This window comes from Eumetopias jubatus, unplaced genomic scaffold (genome assembly GCF_037043125.1).
Source record: "Eumetopias jubatus isolate StellerSeaLion01/CBP00866 unplaced genomic scaffold, mEumJub1_p1.0 scaffold_14, whole genome shotgun sequence".
In the NCBI taxonomy this organism is placed as follows: Eukaryota; Metazoa; Chordata; class Mammalia; order Carnivora; family Otariidae; genus Eumetopias; species Eumetopias jubatus.
Genome location: NW_028274820.1, coordinates 66,646,046 through 66,667,131, shown reverse-complemented (window position 1 = coordinate 66,667,131; position 21,086 = coordinate 66,646,046). Strand labels below are relative to the sequence as shown.

The following is a 21,086-nucleotide window of genomic DNA, read 5'->3' as shown; positions in this document are numbered from 1 at the left end:
CTGATTCTTATTAAGGAATACTTTTTTTTATATAAGCACAGAGTCTATAAATAGCATTGTATGGGAGGATAACAAAAGACTGGTTGATTCTAATTTGGTCAGATGGAAGGGGAGCAGGGGTAAATCTATATTCTGAAAGCTTTATATCATGTATTTATGTCATGTATTTCAGTGCAGTATTGAACATGAAGCTATTATTGGCCATTTTATCTTTTTCTCCATTATGTTATATATATATATATATATATATATATATATATGTATGTGTATATATATATGTATGTGTGTATATATATATATATGTATATATATATGCACGCCTATAGGATTCACAAATGATGCTGCCAAGTCAGCAGGAGGCAGCATTTCTTCACCTTGCAGCCACACTGTTCACAAAAGGCCCCTTCCCTAATTGTCTCTATCCATTGACCTTCGGGCTATTTTCTAGGACCAGCCAGTCCTCAAATCCCTCATCTCTGAAGCCCTCCCTGACCAACTGTCCCACTGGGCTGTGAATCCTCCCTCCTGTGAACTTCTCTATCACTTTCCACCCTTCTCACGATCCTGAAAGACATTAAGTATTCTTGGGACAGCATGGAAAATGAACAAACTCTTTATTTCTGATTTTGCTTCCTTGACCTCAGAAATGATATTGTTCTGTTACCCATTCATTCTTTTGCAGATAACCAAGCTGAAAATAGATAGCAACCCTTTTGCCAAAGGATTCCGGGACTCCTCCAGGCTCACTGACATTGAGAGGTAATGAGAATTTTCTGTTTACTTTTTTGTCCAGATAAGATAAAGAGAAGAGTGAGTTTGTAAGAACACACTCCTTTCAACGCCCAAGTGCCATAACCCTACTTAGATAGTCTCCGACCCCCACCAGCCCACCTTCCCTTCCACCTCGAAGCCCTGTAGACATGCAGCTGCTTAAGCACTGACAGCTGCTGCACCTGCATCTGTTCCACGCTGTTTCCGAGGAAGTGGTTTCTTTGGTCAGGACATTGACTCAACTGTAAAAAAAAATAGGGTTTCTTCCTTATCAAAGATTCAGTCCTTTTGATGATATTAAGCTGTATCTCTTAGGTGGCAATCTGCAGAGAAATGGAATCTTGATGGCCTTAGCCTTCTGAAGTGGACATTTTTGCTAGCCTGAAGAATATGAGTAGTTTGGAACTCTGAAGCAAGGAGATGTCACTTAATTCAAGGCACATATTTTACGTATGGCATAGACTGCTCATATTTAATAGGAGAGACATCAGGTCTCAGGACCTTTAAGAAGACAAGTGACAATCACAGGCCTGTAACTTACTCCACTTTTTACTTAATTAAAATGGTTTACACAGTGTGAAATCATCTACATGGCGAGTAATGACTACGTTGAGATTCATAGCTTGCCCATAGGAATGTCAAAAAAATGATGTTTTTTTTTAAGGAGAAGATTTTTCAACCTGATCATTTGTATCCCTTACATATACTATGGAACGTTCTGTACTTCTTTTTTGTGTGAGAACATTTAAGTTCTACTTTCTTGGCAGATTTCAATTATACAATAGTGTTATCAACTCTAGTCAGTATGTTATACATTAGATCTTTAGACCTTATTCGTCTTCTGTACTTCTTCTTCTATGTGGCCCAGAGTCTTTCTTTGACAGGTGGTGTACCCTAGCCACCAGAACTTCTGGTGTATTTTACTTCCAGGTCTTTGTGTGATTTCCTCCCCACCAACTGCTATACATTTCTGTCACACTCTTTGTTACCTAACACATGGTCACATCTCCTGAGCTCGGCACTTCTCTCCAACCTTCCTGGAAACGCAGATGAAGGGGTCATTGCATATTTTAGCAATATCTATCTGATCCTTCCTTCAGCCCTCCCAAGTAGCAGAGCACAGCGGGTTTTGATTTGGAGGAAAAGATATAGAGGCTCAGTGAGGAGGCCAGCAGGAGAGGCTGAAAGTGGAGCAGGTGCTGTGGGATTCAAGTAGAAGAGAGAAATTAAGTCACTGGAGAGCTTGACAAGTGGTTGAGGGGGCTGAGATCAGGGAAGGAAACTTGAGCTTGTAGTTGGAAGTCGATTGCAGACTGCAGAGACACACCAAATGGATAGCTCTCCAATGTGGTGGGACATAGGCAAGCAGATAGGCCTTGAGACCCAAGTCAGTGAGAATGTGGCATCAGCAGTGTGGGTGACAAGTAAGTCCATTTACAAAGGCTGCTCTCATTCAGCCATGACCTTTTTCATCTCTTATTTCTGGAGAGCCAGAAGCAGTGACTCCAACTGGATGTATACAGGTGGGATTAGAAGTGAACTTCTTCATTTCAGTCAGGTAGCAGATAAGAATGAAGACAGTGGCTCAGTGGGACGGCAGTGGTGTGTTTTTATAGTGTGTACCTTATCTTCTATCTCAGATTAGGGGGTGAGCATGATATACTGGGAGACAAACTCATGGGTTAGAGTCCCAGCTCTGCCTTGTACTGGCTGAGTGATCCTGTCCCAGCCTCTGTTTCCTTATCGAGAAGATGGGAAAAACAACCCTGCTCCTTCAAAGGTTTATTATGAGAACCAAGTAAGGTGACATTTATGAAACACTTTATAAATCTAAAAATGTGAAATAATAATTATTTTTTGCCCCATCTAAGTGTACTTCTAATAGTCTTAATAAACTACTCCTAGAGTAAAAATAGCCCCTTATTTGCACGTGTGCTCACGAGATATGAGTCCCCAGGCTGACTGCCCTTTAGAACAGCAGATTTGATAATGCATGCAGGCACATTTTCCACTTACTGAATAAGCATCCTGATGTGGGGAGCACTCACACGTCCATGAAGCTGAGTAGCTTTCAATGGTCTGAGGGCGAAGAGAGCATCTTCTGTGACCAGCTGAAAGTTTGCAGGATGACCTAACTAGTGTGAAATTGGCGAAGGTTTTGGATTTCATTTCCAGGTATTTAAGTCTGAATTTTCCCTAAACAGCCTTTGGGGATGGGTCAAATCAGATCAATTGATCTTTAGAGACCTAAAGAAATTAAATTAGTCTGGAGTCAGTTACTGCACTAAACCATCTAGTAATTGAATTGCTCCTTGTAACTGATTGAAAACAGCCCTATCTGTAACAATATAGGGGACTTTCCTTATAAGAGATCTGAGACAAAAACACATCTTTTTATGACATGATGACAGAAAGTACACTTTTCTAGCCTAATTGAATGTGATGTTATAAATACGTGACCTTAATGATTTCAAGTTTCCTGTTCTAGATTTACAACTTCGGTGTGGGACACCCAAACAAAAATGCTTTTGGGACTGGATCTGTTACCTCCAGACTCATTGTTTTATTCTTCTACAATTGCACAAGCTTTTGGGATACTGTATAAGGCATTACAGTTTTCCTGCTCTCATTTTAATGGGTTCTGTTCAGACACTTGAATGTCTCCCATGCTCCGTGTGTAGCCTTACTCTTCAGTGACAGCATCTCCTTCATTTGTAAAAGGAAAACCATCTCATTAGCAAAAGTAGAAAGCATTTTCATTAGACGCTTTGCACATATACCTGTAATGGACAGCTTAGAAGCAAACCAAAAGCCCAAAGGAATTTCTTAATATCACCGAATTTTTAATTATTTAGTTCAGAGAAAGAATTATCTGCTGGTCTGTCAGATAATAATAAACAGACTGTCAGTTGGTGTTTTCTTTTTTTGGGGGGGGGAGGGAGGGCACTTTGTACAGTAAGGGAAAGCACAGTGTTACTTTTGAGAAAGGAAAAATAACTAGGAGGGTTTTTTAATGGTTTCTTCAAAATTAAGTTTCTTTTGTTAGGTTTTTTTGTTTGCTTGTTTTCCCAGAGAGAGTTCATGCTCATTGCAGAAAAATCTAACAAGCAAGAAAAAGAGCATAAATAAGTAACAAATCCCATTTACTCAGAGATAACCACTGGCAAAGACTTATATATTCTTCCAGGTACTTTCCTATGCATGTACGAACATTTACTTCCTTTAAGGTTTACACACATACTATTTTTAATCATTTCCCCTTAATATCAATAGATATATGACTATAGTATACTTTTTAATGGCTGCCTAATTTTCTACTGTGTCCGATCACTTATTTGACCAGTCCTATAGTTATTTAGGTTTCCCACTTTTTATTATTACAAACAGTGCTAGGAGGAAAATATATATCTTAACTCATGTTCTTCATTATTACCATAGGATAAATACTAACAAATAAAAATGTTGGGTCTAGGGATATACTTTTTTATTTTTATTTTATTTTATTTTTTTGGTGTAAAATGGTGGTTTCATTAAAGCATGGGGACAGGACCCGGGGGCAGAAAGGGATATACTTTTTTTATTCGTAATGTTGTTTTTATTGTTAAAAATTTGGGAAAGACCTAAATATTCACTAATAGAAAAATGGTTTAATAAATGTGTATGGCCATGCAATGGAATTTTAAAAAATCATGGTAACATATGCAACATAAAGTTTACCATTTTAATCATTTTTAAGTAAACAATTCAGTGGGGTTAAGTATATTCATAGTGTTGTCCAACCATCACCATTTTACATTTCCAAAATGTTTCCATCATCCTAAATAGAAAATTTGTACTCATTAAACAGTAACTCCTTATTCCTCCTCCCCCAGCCCCTGGTAATGTCTCTTCTACTTTCTGTCTCTATGAATTTGTCTAGTTTAGATACTTCATATAAAGGGAAAGATAATACATGTTTTTAAGGTTTTTTCATACAAACTGCCAAGTTTCCCTCAAGAATGATTGTCCATGGCATGGTCAAGAGTACCCATTTCTTGTATTCTTGTCAAACATAATCACCATCTTTTCATCTTTGCCAATTTGATAGGTGAAAATTTGTACTTTTTCTTTTGTAAATTGGCCTGTTTATGTCATTAGCTCTTGTTTTTTTCTTTTGTTTATCTTTTCTTTTATTGATCCATATAAGCTACTTATATATTATATTAGTATTTTTATTGTTTATATATATTGGAACCATTTTGTGAGTTTGAAATTAGCTTTTTATGTATGTTTTTGATAAATAGAATATTTTATCACCAAATCTGTTTTTCTCTTACTTTACAATTTCTATCTTAAGAAGAGGTTCCCTACTCCAAAACTCTATAAATATGAATATAAATATTCAAGTACAGATTTCTGTCACTTTACTACTTTCTAATTATTTATTTATTTATTTATTTTATTTATTTATTTTTTTTAAAGATTTTATTTATTTGTTCATGAGAGACAGAGAGAGAGAGAGAGGGGCAGAGGGAGAAGCAGGCTCCCAAGGAGCAGGGAGCCCGATACGGAACTTGATCCCAGGACTCTGGGATCATGACCTGAGCTGAAGGTAGACATTTAACCATCTGAGCCACTCAGGCGCCTTTATTTAAAAACTCATACAGTATTTATTTTGGTATGAGATATAAAATAGACATGTCACTGTATATTTTTTTATTTTACATTTTTTAAATTTTATTATGTTATGTTAATCCCCATACATTACCTCCTTAGTTTTTGATGTAGTGTTCCATGATTCATTGTTTGTGCATAACACCCAGTGCTCCATGCAGAACATGCCCTCTTTAATACCCATCACCAGGCTAACCCATCCCCCCACCCCCCTCCCCTCTAGAACCCTCAGTTTGTTTCTCAGAGTCCATAGTCTCTCATGGTTGGTCTCCCCCTCCAATTTCCCCCCCTTCATTTTTCCTTTCCTACTATCTTCTTTTTTTTTTTTTAACCTATAATGTATTATTTGTTTCAGAGTGATAGACATTGGGGAGGGTATGTGCTATGGTGAGCGCTGTGAATTGTGTAAGACTGTTGAATCACAGACCTGTACCTCTGAAACTGTATATTTTTTATAAGTGGTTCCAATACCATCTACGTACTAGCATATTCCTTTCCTACTTATTTATAATTCCCCCTATCATATACTAAATTTTTGTCTGTGGTAGTTTTGTAGTCTCTTTATTGATCTTCCAGTATTGTATTAATTTTTACAAATTGATAAAATATATAAATATTTGATGATACTTAGATATCTGATATGGCAAACTCCAAACCTTTTTCTTGTTATTTTCAAATTTTCTTGATATTCTTTGACATTTATGCTTCCAGTCTTTGGAATCATTTTGTCAAGTCTTCCCAAAAAAGTCATTGAAATTTGGACTGGGCTTAGGTTCAATTTATACAGTAATTTGGGGGAGAAAATTGGTATCTTTATAGCTTTGGAACTTCCTTCTAGGAATATGTCATGTTTGTCCTTTTATTGCAATGTCTTCTTATGTTCTTTAGAAGTTTTGATATTTTCTTAGGCTCATAGCTAAGTCAACTAGAGCTACACTGTCCAATTTATTCAATAGCCACTTCCCACAGATGGCTAGTGAGGACCTGAAATGTGGCTTTTCTGCACTGAGATGTGCTGTAAGTACAAAAAAGCAAACCCCATGATTTTGAAGAATGAAAATATCTCAAGAATAGTTTTAAAATACTGTTAGATGTGAAAATAATATTTTGGACATATGTTGGGTTAAATATATTAAAATTAATTTCACCTATTTTTTTTTAAAATGTGACATCTAGACTATTTAAAATTACATATATGGCTCACACTACCTTTGTATTGAATAGTACTGTACTAGAGAGTTTTTGGGAGGAGAGAGCTTGCTTTTGAAAGTAGAATTTTTAATTAGAAACCTACCTAGTTTAGTCTGTAAAAAGCTATTGATTTCTATATGTCTTTGGCATACTGCCATTTTACTGAACTTTAAAAAAATAGTTTTAGTAGTTTTTCCTTTTAGTCTCTTGAGTTTTCCAGTTAGATTGCTATATAATTTGCAAAAAATGATAATTTTATCTTTTTATTTCTAATAGCTATGCTTTTAAAAATGTCTTTTCCTTGTTTTATTACACTGACTTAAAATTTTTCAGGACGCTATTGAAATGTAATGATGATAGTTGGCATTTTTCTCTTGTTCTTGACTTACTTAACAATGCCTCTAATGTTTGGTCATCATATATGATTTTCACTGGTTATGGGTTTCAGGAGGATATTCTTTATCATATTGAGGCAATACCCTTCTATGCCTAAAGAGTTTTTTGCTATCCTGAATATTAGTTGAATTTATATTTAATGCTCTTTTAACATCTGAGATGATTTTAATTATTTTTCTACTTTAGAACAATAATATTAATTATACTTATAGTGTCTATGTTGAACTATCCATTTATTCCTGGAATAAATCCTGTCTGGATTTTATCTGGTTTTCTTATAATACATTGATGGATTTAATTTACTTCTATTTTATTTAAGACTTTTTATCAATCTTTGTAACAGATTTGACGTTGTTTCTTCTTTCCTTTTCTGTCAGTTTTTGGTATGAGGTTTCTGCTAGTTTGTTCAAATGAATTGAAATATGTTCCTTCTTTTTATTGTCTGGATCAGTTTAAATAGCAAGGAAGTGATTTTACAGTCTTGCCCATAAATTCATCTGGGTGCAGTACTCTTAATGGGGAAGACTTATTTAACTACTTAAGTTCCATAGTCTTTCAGTAAATATATATTAACTTCTATCCCATTTAATGCTTTTTGTCTTGGATTCTACTTTGCCTAGCCTTATATTGCTATGCATTTTCAATTCTTGCTTTATTTGCCTTTTAATTTTTAAAAATCCCTGTCACTACAGCAGTATACCCCTCTTCTCTTGCATCATCAAATATCCTGACATTTCTTTCATGAAGGAAAAAACAACCTTCCCTTGATCCCACTTGTCTCTTCAATTACTACTCTTTCAGTTTTTCTGCTCCGTCTCAAAGTAAAGCTGCTTAAGAGTTGTGTGTATTCTCTTCCCTTTGTCTTTCCTACCCTGCCTTTCAGACTTTCACTCCCTTTGCCACCGTTCCACCCTTGTCCGGGTCACCGGTGACCTCTGCATTTCTAAATCCAACGGTCCGTCTCAGTCCTCGCCCTCCTTGGCCTGTCAGTCAGGTTTGACACTGCTGTTTATTCTCTCCTAGTTTCTACCTGGCTTCCAAGACCTCTCACTCTTCTGGTTTTTATTCTACTCCATTGGCCGTTCTTTCCTCCCCTACGCTGGTTGGTTCTTTCTCTTGTCCTCCCTCTTTAGACGGTGCTGTGTTCTGGGCCTTGGTCCTGGGACCTCTTTTTCTCAGTCTGCACCTACTTCCCGGGTAATTTGACCCAGTTTCATGCCATTATATGCTGATCACTATCAGATTTACATCTCTGCTTCTGGCCTCAGAGTCAAAGATCTGACTGGCTATTTCATTTACTCTTCCCTCTCCCCTAGGGTACCTCAGATTTCACATATCTGGAACAGGGATGCCCAGCCATACTCTTCCACGTCTGCTCTTCCCTCGCTCTTCCCATCTGTGCCGCGGACAGCTGCATCCTTCCCATTGCTCTGGCCAAAAGGCTGGCAGTCATCCTTGGCTCCTCTTTTTCTTTCCTTTTCCACATCCAAACAGTCAGCTAATCCTTCAAACTGTTCAGAGGAATCCAACTACTTCTTATCATCTCCACTGGTACCACCCTTATCTGCAATCCTGTCATCTCTTTCCTAGATTGTTACATTAATTTCCTAATTGATATTTCTACCTCTACTCTTACTGCCCTTAAATCCATTTCTAGGACACCAGTCAGAATGATCTTGTCAAAGAAAGGAAGTTGGACCGCATCACTCTTGCTCAGAGCTCTCAAATGACTTACCTTCTCAATTATGGTAAAATCCCATTTCCGACATGGCTTGAAAGGACCTGTGGAATCTCACCCCAGCCTTCTCAGGTCTGTCTCTGAACTCTTTTTTTTTTTTTTTTTTTTTAAAGATTTATTTGAGAGAGAGAGAGCACGTGTGAGCGCACAAGTGGGAGGAGGGGTAGAGGGAAAGGGAGAAGCAGACTTCCCCCCTGAGCAGGGAGCCAGATGTGGGCCTCCATCCCAGGACCCTGGGATCACGACTTGAGCCAAAGACAGACACTTAACCGACTGAGCCACCCAGGCGCCCTTTGTCTTTTGTTTCCTACTATATCCCTAGATCCTAGAATAGTGGCTGGTAAATAGTAAACACATTATTTGTTGAGTAAATAATGATGTGTATCTACAGAGTATCTTAAAAGCCATAGTTTTTTTTTTTTTTAAAGATTTTATTTCTTTATTAGACAGAGAGAGAGAGACAGCGAGAGAGGGAATACAAGCAGGGGGAGTGGGAGAGGGAGAAGCAGGCTTCCCACTGAGCCGGGAGCCTGATGCGGGGCTCGATCCCAGGACCTTGGGATCATGACCTGAGCTGAAGGCAGACGCTTAATGACTGAGCCACCCAGGTGCCCTTAAAACCCATAGTTTTAAAGATACTCTGTAATTACAGAATATCTGTAGTTTTAAAAATTTTGTGTGACGGTCTTTGTGTTTTAATAGAGAAGTGTAATCCATCTCCCAGTATTGTAATAACTGAACGTTTGGTATTTCTGCTCTCTGTTTAATTCAGCTATTTACTTTACATTTTATTTTCTCTTCTTGTCTTTTGTTATATTTATCAAATTTTTGTCAGGCAGTGGGCTGTATGCTTTACACACTTGATTTTAGTCACTCTTCGAAATAATCCTATAATAAAGAACCATTATTGTCCCTATTTGGTAGAAGAGATAGCAAAGTTTAGAGGGACTGATACTTTATTCACACAATTTGTGTGCGAGCTGAGCCTCACACCCACTTTAGTTTGTCTGAAACCAAAGTCCTTTCTCTAATGTTGTATTTTTTTTTTAATAATTATGCTTTCAAACTCTAAAAGACATAATTGTAAAATTGTTATCTCTGTTATTGTCAGAAACTATACACTTTCTTTTCTCGTAAAATAGGAGATATTTAGTATATGATTCTTCTTTCTACTACCCTTCCTTCAACCCTTAATTTTGGTTTAAATAATCTGGGATTTTAAATCCAGATTTTTATTCATGTGTCTTCTTTATCTTTTTCAAAATTCTTTTGTAAGGATCACAGTACAAAAACTATAATCTTTTAAATTGAATTCTAGTCATTTCATTGTGTACTGCGCATTTCTCGAGTCTCTCCAATGTTTGGAATTGTGTTCTGACTTTACTCTCAGTTGTTGGTAAATGTTAAGTAATTGGCCAGGGGCTCTTTTTCTTGATGAATTCTTGCTTATCCAAGAGGATCTGCTGCCATTATGGTCACAGTCTTTTTCCCTCAGAACTCTTTCAACTGTCCTTCGCCATCTGGCTTTTAAATACTGTAGAATAGAAGCGGGTGCCACAGCCTTCCCTTTTTTGGAAACTTACCTTTTTTCTGCCTGGATAGAATGCTTTTAGAAAATTTTCTTTGAAATTGAGAAATTGTGCCAGTATCTGTCCAGTTGTAGATTTGTGAAAATTAGTATTGACTCTTTAATTAAATGCTTTAAATTGAAAACTCAAGTTGTTTTTCAGCTCAGGCAAATTTTCTTCTCATTCTTTATCTCTTACTCTTTTTGCTTCTAAGTGGTCTGCTCTAGTCAGACCTTCTAAAACTCCTATTATACATATATGACATCTCCTGAATCTATTCCCTGTTTCTTTTATCTATTTAATAATTTTCATTTCCTTAACTTTTTACTCTGGTTTTGGGAGAATTTCTTGTGTAAGACTTCTAACTTGTTGATTTTGTTTTCCTGTGGCATCCAGTGTTCTGGGGACTGAGTTCTTTTAGGATGTGGTGATTATTACTTTGTCATTTCTGAGTATACTTTCCCATCCAGATGGTTTCCTTTTCATGCCCGTTAGTTAGTGCCTGCTTTGTTAATACAGGGTGTTAAATCTTGCTGCAAATTTGAAAATATAAATTATAGACTTAAAATATCTCTCTCTGTTTCTTGAAACAAGTCTGTTTCCAAAGAGAACACTTTTTCTGCTTTTTAAAATTAGTTTTCTTCTGGGGTGCCTGGGTGGCTCAGTCGGTTAAGCGTCTGCCTTTGGCTCAGGTCATGATCCTGGTGTCCTGGGATCGAGCCCCACGTCCAGCTCCCTGCTCAGCGGAGAGCCTGCTTCTCCCTCTCCCTCTGCCTGCCACTCTGCCTACTTGTGCTCTCTCTCTCTATCTCTCTGTCGAATAAATAAATAAAATCTTAAAAAATAAATAAATAAAATTAGTTTTCTTCTTTTGAATTGCTGAATGTTTTGTTAATGTCCAATTACTTCTCCCCAGGACATCTATAGAATGGGATGTCTTGTTTGCTTAGTGTTCGAAGTTGAGATTAATTTTGAATAAAAGCATGTGGATCTTTGTTAAATCTTTCAGGTGCAGACCCAAGAATGGGGTGATAATTTAAATTTATTATAATTTGCCACTGTGGAAATATAATTACTCTGTTTGGGGTCGGGAGTTGTGGCAGGTGGGTGGACATAGCCTTGGAAAGGGAGTTTTCATTGTGCAGTGACCGACCTCATCTCTCAGTCTGCCTCAGCCGCTAGAAATCAGCTACACCACACTTCCTTCCAGCCAGGCAGAGCAGCCTTGCAGCCCTGCTCCAGAGCTAGCCATAGTCCTGGACCCACAGCCTTCAGTATACCATAACCACCCTGTGCTAGCTGAGAGCACTGTGGTGGGATTCCTTAGTCCTCGCCTCCAGCGGCGTGAGAATCTGCTCCCAGTCAGCTGCTCAGAGACTTGCCTTTATTATTAATCTCTGCTGCTCCAGAGTGGGGTTTAGGTAAAGCTCTGACGGAAGCCTTTTCATTTATTCGCTCCCCAGCTAGCTTTCTCCCTTGTACAGTGATGACTGGGCACGCTGCTTGATGCTTCCCTCACTCCTCTCCTGTTTGTGGCTAAAATATCTAAGTGTGCAGTTGGAATTCTACCTGATTTCCTGAGTTTCTCTTGTTTTCTCAGTCATGTCACTGGGACAGAGAATTCAATACATAGGCTTATCTCACCTTATTCATTCAGGATTTGTACTGAAAGTCTCAATAAAATAAGTTTAAAATCCCCTGGCATTGAATAAAACTTTCAAACACATGAAATTTGGACACAGGCCCAGTCGGAATCAGGTCTTTTTGCTCAGAGCTCAAAGCCATCTGTTAATTTAGATGAGGAAGGAAACTCCAGGAAAGTTGCAAATCTAATATTCTGGGAATTGATAGAAGTTTTATGTGCATCACGCCATGGAGCAGCAACTGTTTTGGCAACTTTGCTAAAGAGGTTCATAGTTTATGGATAATTTCTAGATCTTTCATGACGACGTACGGTGTTAAAAAGAAAGTAATGTTTGGTTCTAACACCTCTTAGCTTGCTTGTGGAGTTTCTGAGGCCATAAGGTGTTGGGGAGCAGCACAGGGCCAGTGGGGCCCATCTCTAATCAGGTAAGTAGCTTAGAGCAGGGCGTGGTAAACTGCTGTCTGCCGCCTGTTTGGTACAGTCCATGAGGTAAGAATGGTCTTTTACATTTTTAAATGGTTGACAAAAAATACAAAAGTACGCTTTGTGACATACAAAAATAATATGAAATTAAATTTTATTGTCTATAAATAAAGTTTTATTGGACGGCAGGCACGTTTTTTCAGTTCATGTATTGCACGTGGCTGTTTTCCTGCTAGAGTGACAGAGCGGAGTGCGTCTGGAGGAGACCATAAAACATGTGACGCTTTAAACATTTACTGTCTGGCCTTTTTAGAAGAAGTTTGCTGATTCCTGGCTGAGAGCTTGAAGGGGCCGTGGAAATACTTACAGCAAGGAAAACTCCAACCCAGCAATTTTATGTCCACAGGATGATTTTTTTCCCCTTTCTGGGTTAAAATGAAGAAACTCAAATTCATTTTGAGCTTGTTGACAAAGCTGGGGAGAAGTGATCTCTGCCAACACCTTATCCTTCCTGTCTTTTCAGTGGTAGTTGAGGCATCCTCATAGGGTCATTTTAGCACCTGTAGTTCAAGCCAAAGAAGGATGACAGAGTAGGGCAACAAAGTAACAACCCAGACATGCATACAACCCAGACTGCAGGTCTCAATTATCTATGTTATTTTTATCCATTTTCTAATCTTGTACCTTAACTGTGATGAGTAATTGGAAAACACGCTGTAATTTTTTTTTTTTTCTCTCTGAGCACTAGGAACTTTCAGGGTCTTCAGAGAACAGTATGAAAGGCTTTGGGGAAAGCAGGTGTTAGAAAGACTCCTAAAACATCATCTGGTTTATTGTGAGGGAATTAGAAAATACTTTTTCTAGTATTTTTCAGATTTGCATTTTAAAATGGCAAAGTAACGTACTTGAAATACCTAAGAAGCAGGTACTCAAATTTCAAATAAGTAAAATGTGAGCCACCACCTCTCCACGTAACCTTTCAGTTTGAAGGGAGTGTGCCCGTGCATGCGTACTTTGAAGATAAAAATCCAACAGGAGTTCAAATGAACACTCTCCATTGAAATTCAGGGCGATCGGGCTTTTATGCAACCTCTTAGACCTTACAGCTGTTATCTCTTCTCTCATGCTGAGAATGGCAGCCCTCACTAATACAGGGAATGATAGACCGTTCTGTCATTACTCATTTGCTTTATCTCACAGTGCATAGATCCACAGCAATCTCACGATATGTGAATCACATACTCCCAACAATGTGGCAACTAAAAATAGCTGAAAATCTTTTTGTGGTTCTTTTCGTCCTTAGTGTAGATTCTACTAGGGTGTTTTAGCTCATTTAGTTTCTTTTCCTTAGTTCATTACTAAAGTATTCTAAAGTCATTTGGAAGCATTTCTCTATGTAGTTATGTTTATTACCCAATGATACACATTTAGGTTCATTTGTTTTGTTTTTTGTTTTTTTTTACATTAAAAAATGTAATTTTCTTACATGATTGTTTAATAAGTTATTTACGTGGTTTCAAGACAGATGTACAGAACATGCCTTATTCAGAGATGTCAAGATTCTCTCCCAATCCCCTCCACCCTATTTCTTCCTTCTCCTATAAGTAACCATTTGAAAAAAAAGGACTGTTTATCCTTCTAGTATGTTTTTTAACATAAGCAGATACATATTTATATATTCTTTTCCATTTTTTCTTAAATGTTAACACACTCTATACATTTTCTACCTCATTTTTTTCACATGACAGTGTACATTAATATTATGTGTTGTACATACATACTACATAAGTATAAAATATATATAGTATATATGTAATGTACATAATATTTTTGAATTCAGTTGTTCCATTTTATTGTTTTTTATATTTAAATAGATGAATAAGTCTTTTATGTAAATAATCTCTTACTATGTGGTCTATTTTATTAGCAACCTTTTTTTGGCACTATTATTTTTTGGTATCTAGCAAGGCTTATACTCTTACTCTGTTTTCCTTTACACTAATGTCTTTTAAAAACTCCTAGTCCCCCGTTTCTGATTTTCTGTAAGTCCCCTCCTATGAGCAGAATTGAAATTAACTAGTAACTTCTTTTTTTCTTCCCCCCCACTTTTCCTGTTTTTAAGCATTTGAAGATATAACCCTTTAATCTCAGTTAATACAGATGACCGATAATCTTATTCTACTTATCTTCCTCCCTCATCCTCTTCCCATTCTTGAGAATTTTACTTGATTTACCTTGTCAGAGTATAGACTCATCACACACGTACTCTCTCTTTCTTTTTTAAGATTTTATTTACTTATTTGACAGAGACAGCAAGAGACAGCGAGAGAGGGAATACAAGCAGGGGGAGTGGGATAGGGAGCAGACTCTGCTGAGCAGGGAGCCCGATGCGGGGCTCGATCCCAGGACCCCAAGATGGTGACCTGAGCCGAAAGCAGACACTTAACCGACTGAACCACCCAGGCGCCCCCACATGTACTTTCTTATCACCATGGTTTAATCTTAGTTCTTCAAGTAAATATAGATTTAATGGCCACTGATGCATCGTATGTCATTGTCTCCCTAGTCATTTTGGTTTTCTGAAGCTCATTTTCTGCTAGATGCCTCAAGAAAGATTGTGGGGCCGATATTCCTTGCCTTTTGCCTGAACATGACAGCTTGGGCTTTTATTTGCAAAAGTCAGTTTGACTTGATAGGCAATCCTTGCCTCACATTTTCTTTCCTTCCATATCTTAACTATGTTGTTATTGTGTCCTGATGTAAAACGTGGCTGTCACTCTCTGATGGCAATCTAATATTCTTCCCATTTAAGTGATGTAGTCTTTTTTCTGGAGTGACCAAAAGATTTCCTTGTTTTTCCTTTGTTCTTATTGTCCTTGATCAAAGGACCAAGGGCAACGCCTAGTTCCCAGAAGAGGATTACCTGGACTTGTTGTGTCCCTGTTTCCTTCACTCATAGGTGTCGTTAAGGGATGGAAAGAAGGTGGCATCAGTCCTCTAAAACGTTACTCATTTGCTCCCCTTGTACCTCATGCTTCCTTATAATGAGTAGTTGTTGGAGTATAAACTAAGTCTCTCCCTACACTAAATTGTAGTAAGCTTCTCAATAGAATCATTTTTGAATTAGCAGAAGCTCTGCCGATAACTTTAGAGGCAGAGAGGTGGAAATTCATGGGTGCAGTGGAATGTGAGGATTATGTGGATTTTCCTTCTCTACATCATGGGTCCCCTCCAGACACCTGGCACTTGCATCATTTTGATGGACTCTGTGGTAGAGCAGAATGGATGGCATGCTCAATACTCTCTCCAGATGTCTGACAGTACAGGTATTTCTTTAAAAATTCTCCTTTACCTTTTTTTTTATATTAATATGTTCAATTAGGCAATATATAGTACATCATCAGTTTTTGATGTAGTGTTCAACGATTCATTAGTTGCATATAACACGTAGTGCTCATCACAACACATGCCCTCCATAATACCCATCACCCGGTTGCCCCGTCTTCCCACACCCCCTCCCTTTCATAACCCTCAGTTTGGTTCCTGGAGTCCAGAGTCTCTCATGGTTTGTCTCCCTGTCTGATTTCTTCCCATTCAGTTTTCCCTCCCTTCCCCTGTGGTCCTCCATGCAATTCCTTATGTTCCACATATGAGTGAAACCATATGATAATTGTCTTTCTCTGCTTGACTTATTTCACTTAGCATAATCCCCTCCAGTTCTATCCATGTCGATGCAAATGGTAGGTATTCATCCTTCCTGATGGCTGAGTAATATTCCATTGTATAAATGAACCACATCTTCTTTATCTGTTCGTTTGTTGAAGGACATCTCGTTGGACATAGTAGTTATCTTTTTCTTGAGGTTTGGTCTAGACTGAGACTTCTTTGTGCACTTAGCTCATCTTTCCTCTCCATCTTCACTTTCCCCTTCTCAGGGTATCTGCTGATATGTGGGCTTTCTTCTAAGCATTTGGGCTAGCTTTGGAAAAAAGAAAACTCTGACATTCAGGGCTCCCGAAGTCATGCATTTCATGAAATAGTTAGTCTAGCCTAATAGTTGTTGCCCAGATAGACAACAACATAAATTCTCATATCACTCGTACCTCCTATCTTTGGAGATAGGTATAACCAGCAGAATAGATTTAGGCAAAGGAGAGAAGTATGTATATTGGGAGGAGAAGACTATACTAGCTGAAAAAAATAAGTAGATTAAACTTCAGCCCAGTGAATAAATAGTAAATAATTATGGGTCATAAAGTTTGCTAATTCCCTTAATGTTTCATGATTACAGTGATACTTGAGCATTACAGAGACTCTTACAAAGTAGATTATGCAGTGTCTGTAATGATGTAAAACTGAAATATAATTTCAATGAAGTCTGCTAAAACCAAACCAAACCAAACCAAACCAAACCAAACCAAAAACCCTTCCTTGGATATTAAAGGCAGTGACTATTTAAGAGGCAAACTACTTGCAAATACACATACTAAGGGTAGCAAATGGCAAAAGTTAATAACGACAGTCTCTGCCCTTTGGAGTTGCCCCTGCTCCCAGTGACCCACAATATTCCCCTGGCACCCACTTTCTGTGACAGGAGCCACAGAGCAGGCCAGGGCTTCTGCAATAGGGGAGGACAGAAGACCTCTGTATCACCTCTGCTTGGAGGGACATACCCCAGGAATGTGATGTTGCTCAGAATGAAGAGACAGGAATCAAAGTGTTAAAAACAATTTTATCTCTGAGATTATTGAGCAACATATGATACTCCAATCTTGTATAAATGAAGATGACTTTATTTTTAATTATTGGCATATAGTTCTTTCTTAAGTACAGATTAAAGCATAAGAAAAATATTTTAAATTATATTGTTCATACTGAAGTGTGCCTTGACATTTTGCAGTTAAAACTTCCAAAAAAACACTGAAGCCAAGCTTTCTAGGAAGTATGTATTTTGAGGCTGGAATGATTTGGGGAGCCATCCAATTTATCTATCATTTATACCATTGAAGCAACGAGGACCCAGAGACTTCAAGTGATTTGCTCAGGTCACAGTTAGTAGATGTGGGGGTTAGAACCCAGGGTTCTTTACAAATAGTACTGGACTTTTTCAAAATAGCTATTTTTAATTTTTCCTTTTTATATATTTAAGGATTCATAAATCATTAGCACCATATGAATCTTAAAGATTATCTAATCCAGCCCCCCAGCTGCCTACCACACCCTCATTTTATAGAAGAAATCAAAACCCAGATCCAGATAAGGAATCCGATCATACAGCTTCTTAGGAAAGAAACACTTTTTAAAATCATCTCCAAAGAAGAGACTTGGAGTAAGAGCCTGCATGCATAAAAGGAAAGCAATTTTGTTTAGTAACTGGATTAAAGTCTGCTTTTAAATAAAATCTATTAGTTGAATAAAGTAAAATAATCTGTTGACAACAATCTCAAAAAGGAAGGGGTGGCTTTTAACAGAATTAATTTTTTTTTTCAATTTACAGTCACTGCAATATTCCTTTAACTAGCAAGCTGTGTTTCTGCACTAAAAATGTTAACTCATTTACCCACAGTTTATAAGAGGAAGCATTTATTTTACAAAGTAGTGTTAAACAAACCAGTAAGTCAGGTAGTTAGAGTAGCAGAGTTATTCACAATTGGCTTATACTTGTAAATTGTGCTCCTTTTTTTTTTTTCCTGCTTGTGTCTTTCTGTGTATGAAGGACATTTGTTCCCTACCTCACAATTTACTAAAGTTTATTTAGAGTCCGAGCGATCTGTACTTTGCTTGAGAGCTTTCTTCTAGTTGCCACAGCTGTAAGACTTAGAAACTAAACATAGTAGCTCCCTCCACCCCCAGTGGTCCAGTTTACTTTCTTAAGTTGCTAATGATAATAGAAAACCAGAAATATATATTACTACTGAAAAGAAGAACCAGTAGGATTAAGTGAAATAAATAAATAATAAACTGAAGTCTAAAAGCTTCTAAAAAAATCATTTTGCTTTTCCAAAATGGATTGTATTATATATTTCAGTTTTAAATTAAAATTAATGATTTATAATACATCTCAAGTTGTATTCTCTAAAGTTTTCATTTATTAAGTACTTTGTGGAAGCTACACGTATTGATATATTGTCTTCCAGTAATTTATAACATTATCTGCATAAATCTTTGGGAAAATATTGTGACAAGGAGTTATTTACAAAGGCCCAGGAGGACGATGTAAACCTGAACAAATTGATGAGCAAGAACAACTTTAAATATTTTGTTTCTTATAAATTAGAATTGATTTTAATGGATTTGACATTTTCTCCCTAAACAGTTTTTTTTCCAGGCCTGGAAAAATTGAAATCCTATTTAATTTTCTCCCTGTCATGCATAGTGTAGGATAGTTTAAATGAAGCATGGCAAGTTATAGTGACTGGAAGTCCTAATTTCATCTAAAATGGTCATGATTCTGTAACCAGCTTTAGGAACACATGATCTTGGTACTCAATGATAACAGCAAGAATTTAATTTTATCTATAAACATTTATTGAATGCTTATTATATCCCAGGTACCAATATACGTTCTCCATGTATATTAATTCATTGAATCTTATTACCTTAAGAGCTAGACCATATTAATATTCTCATTTTACAGATGAGAAAACTGAGGCATGGAGAAGTGAAGTAATTTGCCCACAGGCACACAACTCTCAAGTGGCAGAGCTAGGCTTCAAGCTAAGCAGGTGCCAGCAAACATACTCGTAACCATGACACTAGGGCAGTGGTTCTCCAAGTGTGGTCTCTGTGTCAGCAGCATCAGCATGCCCTTGAAACACCCAGGAGGTCATGTTCTCAGGCCATACCTCAGAGCTACTGAATCAGAAACTCAAGGGTGGGGCTCCCCAGTCTATGTTTTGACAAGTCCACCATCAGGTAATTCTGACGCACGCTGTCCTCGTCTGTTTGGGCTGCTTTAACAATAATACCACAGACTGAGTAGCTTAAACCATAGTCCTTTAATTGCTCACGGTTCTGGAAGCTGGCAGAGTCCATGTTTGATAAGGGCCTGCTTCCTGGCTCATCTCAGTGTGTCCTCACATGGATGGAAAGAAGAAGGCCAAAGCAAGCTCTCCCTGTCTCCTCTTATAAGTGCACTAATCCCATGTAGTAGCGCTCCACCCGCAAGACCTAATTGTCTACCAAAGGCCCTGCCTCCTGCTTCCGTCACATTGGGAGTTAAGATGTCAACATGTGAATTTGTGGGAGACACAGACATTCAGTCCATAACACACTAAAGCTTGAGAATCACTGCCTAGATTATTATCCTCTCCTTGTTCAAAGGCCAACAGCATAGTGGTAGAGACAGTCATGCCAACACATGATTGTGATCAATCTAGTAAGTACAGTGAAAGAGGAATGTATTAGGTATAGTGGTGGTGCAAAGGAAAAAGTGAGGAGAAAAGGAAGGTTTTGCTTTTTGAATGCTGAGAAATTTGCATTCTGGTTTCAGAGACAGACGACCGGTGATCAGTTCCAATACTGATAGAGTGTGTTGGTTTTGCTTATCTAGAGTTTGAACAGTGACTTCAAACGGGTCTGAACATTTTGGCAGGATCAACATAATCATTGTAGCTACTCTTTATCTTGCTCACCTTCTGGCTATGATAGTATCTCTTACGTGTATATTATTCTTGAAATTGATGGTTACATAGTAGTAAAAGAGATCTTTTAAAAATACCTAAGTATAATGTACTTTTTTTTTGCCTAGAAAAGTAATTTAGTATTAGATATTTAGAAAGGCCAATAATGGTACTTCAGTAATGGTACCCATTTTATTTATCTGTTAAATCCAAAGGAAGCCTACTAAAGCTACAGTCTCTTGCTTTGGGGATATTAGAGAACTGAGCATTATAAGACACTGTCATTGCTTGTGATACCTAAATCACTTAACCCATTAGGTGAGTCACCCCTTATTTTTCAGGGTACAATATTTTAGAAGTCCTTGCAATAGGGCTTCTAGGCTAAGCAAATTCTTTGCACTTTTCATTCTGCTAGAAACAGGGATTAGACACAAAGTAAACAATGTGGGCTGTCTACTCTTCGCAACATCTTCAAAGAGATGGCCCTGATACTGCACCACTGTTTTCAATCACTTAAAAGGCAATAATTCAATTATGCCATCCTTTATATAAGAACTGCCATTGCTTTCAGTTCACTTTCAGGCCTGACACAAGTAAATCACTTCGATAAAATCCATTTTTTCTCTCTCTTAGAGACGAGAATAAGTAATGATACCAGTGATCTACCAAGGACAAAATGAATATAATGTACTTCTTACAGAAAAGCAAGATATTTCACAAGGCAGTGATTCATTCTGTTATTTGGGAAATGATTTATCTGGGTGTGTATGTGAAAGATGTTTAAGTGCTTTTATATAAGGGTACTTTTAGAGAAGCAAATACTACATTTTGGTTTTGAATTTAAATGCTTGGATTGAGTAGTTTATGTGCATAGGATTGGAAGAGGAATATACCTCAAAAATAGATCATCCAAAATGGGCTCATTGATGGCCATTCTTTTATAACTGTACAAAGAGAAAATGTTTCCTAGGGTATTTGAAGCAAGTTCCTTTCTCATGTGAAAATAACCATCTAAGTTCATTTTAAATATTAATAGTATGACACATGCTCAGACTAAAAAGGACATCAGATTGGTATGT

At 37.4% G+C, this 21,086-nt stretch overlaps 1 protein-coding gene across 1 annotated transcript in view; it reads left to right on the top strand.

The window, feature by feature from the left end:
• TBX20 (T-box transcription factor 20) overlaps positions 1–21,086 on the top strand; it is a 52,623-nt gene that overhangs the window by 20,503 nt on the left and 11,034 nt on the right. The window contains exon 6 of the mRNA XM_028093898.1: positions 683–759. Coding sequence (XP_027949699.1) covers positions 683–759 — 77 coding nt within the window. The remainder of the gene's footprint in view (positions 1–682; positions 760–21,086) is intronic.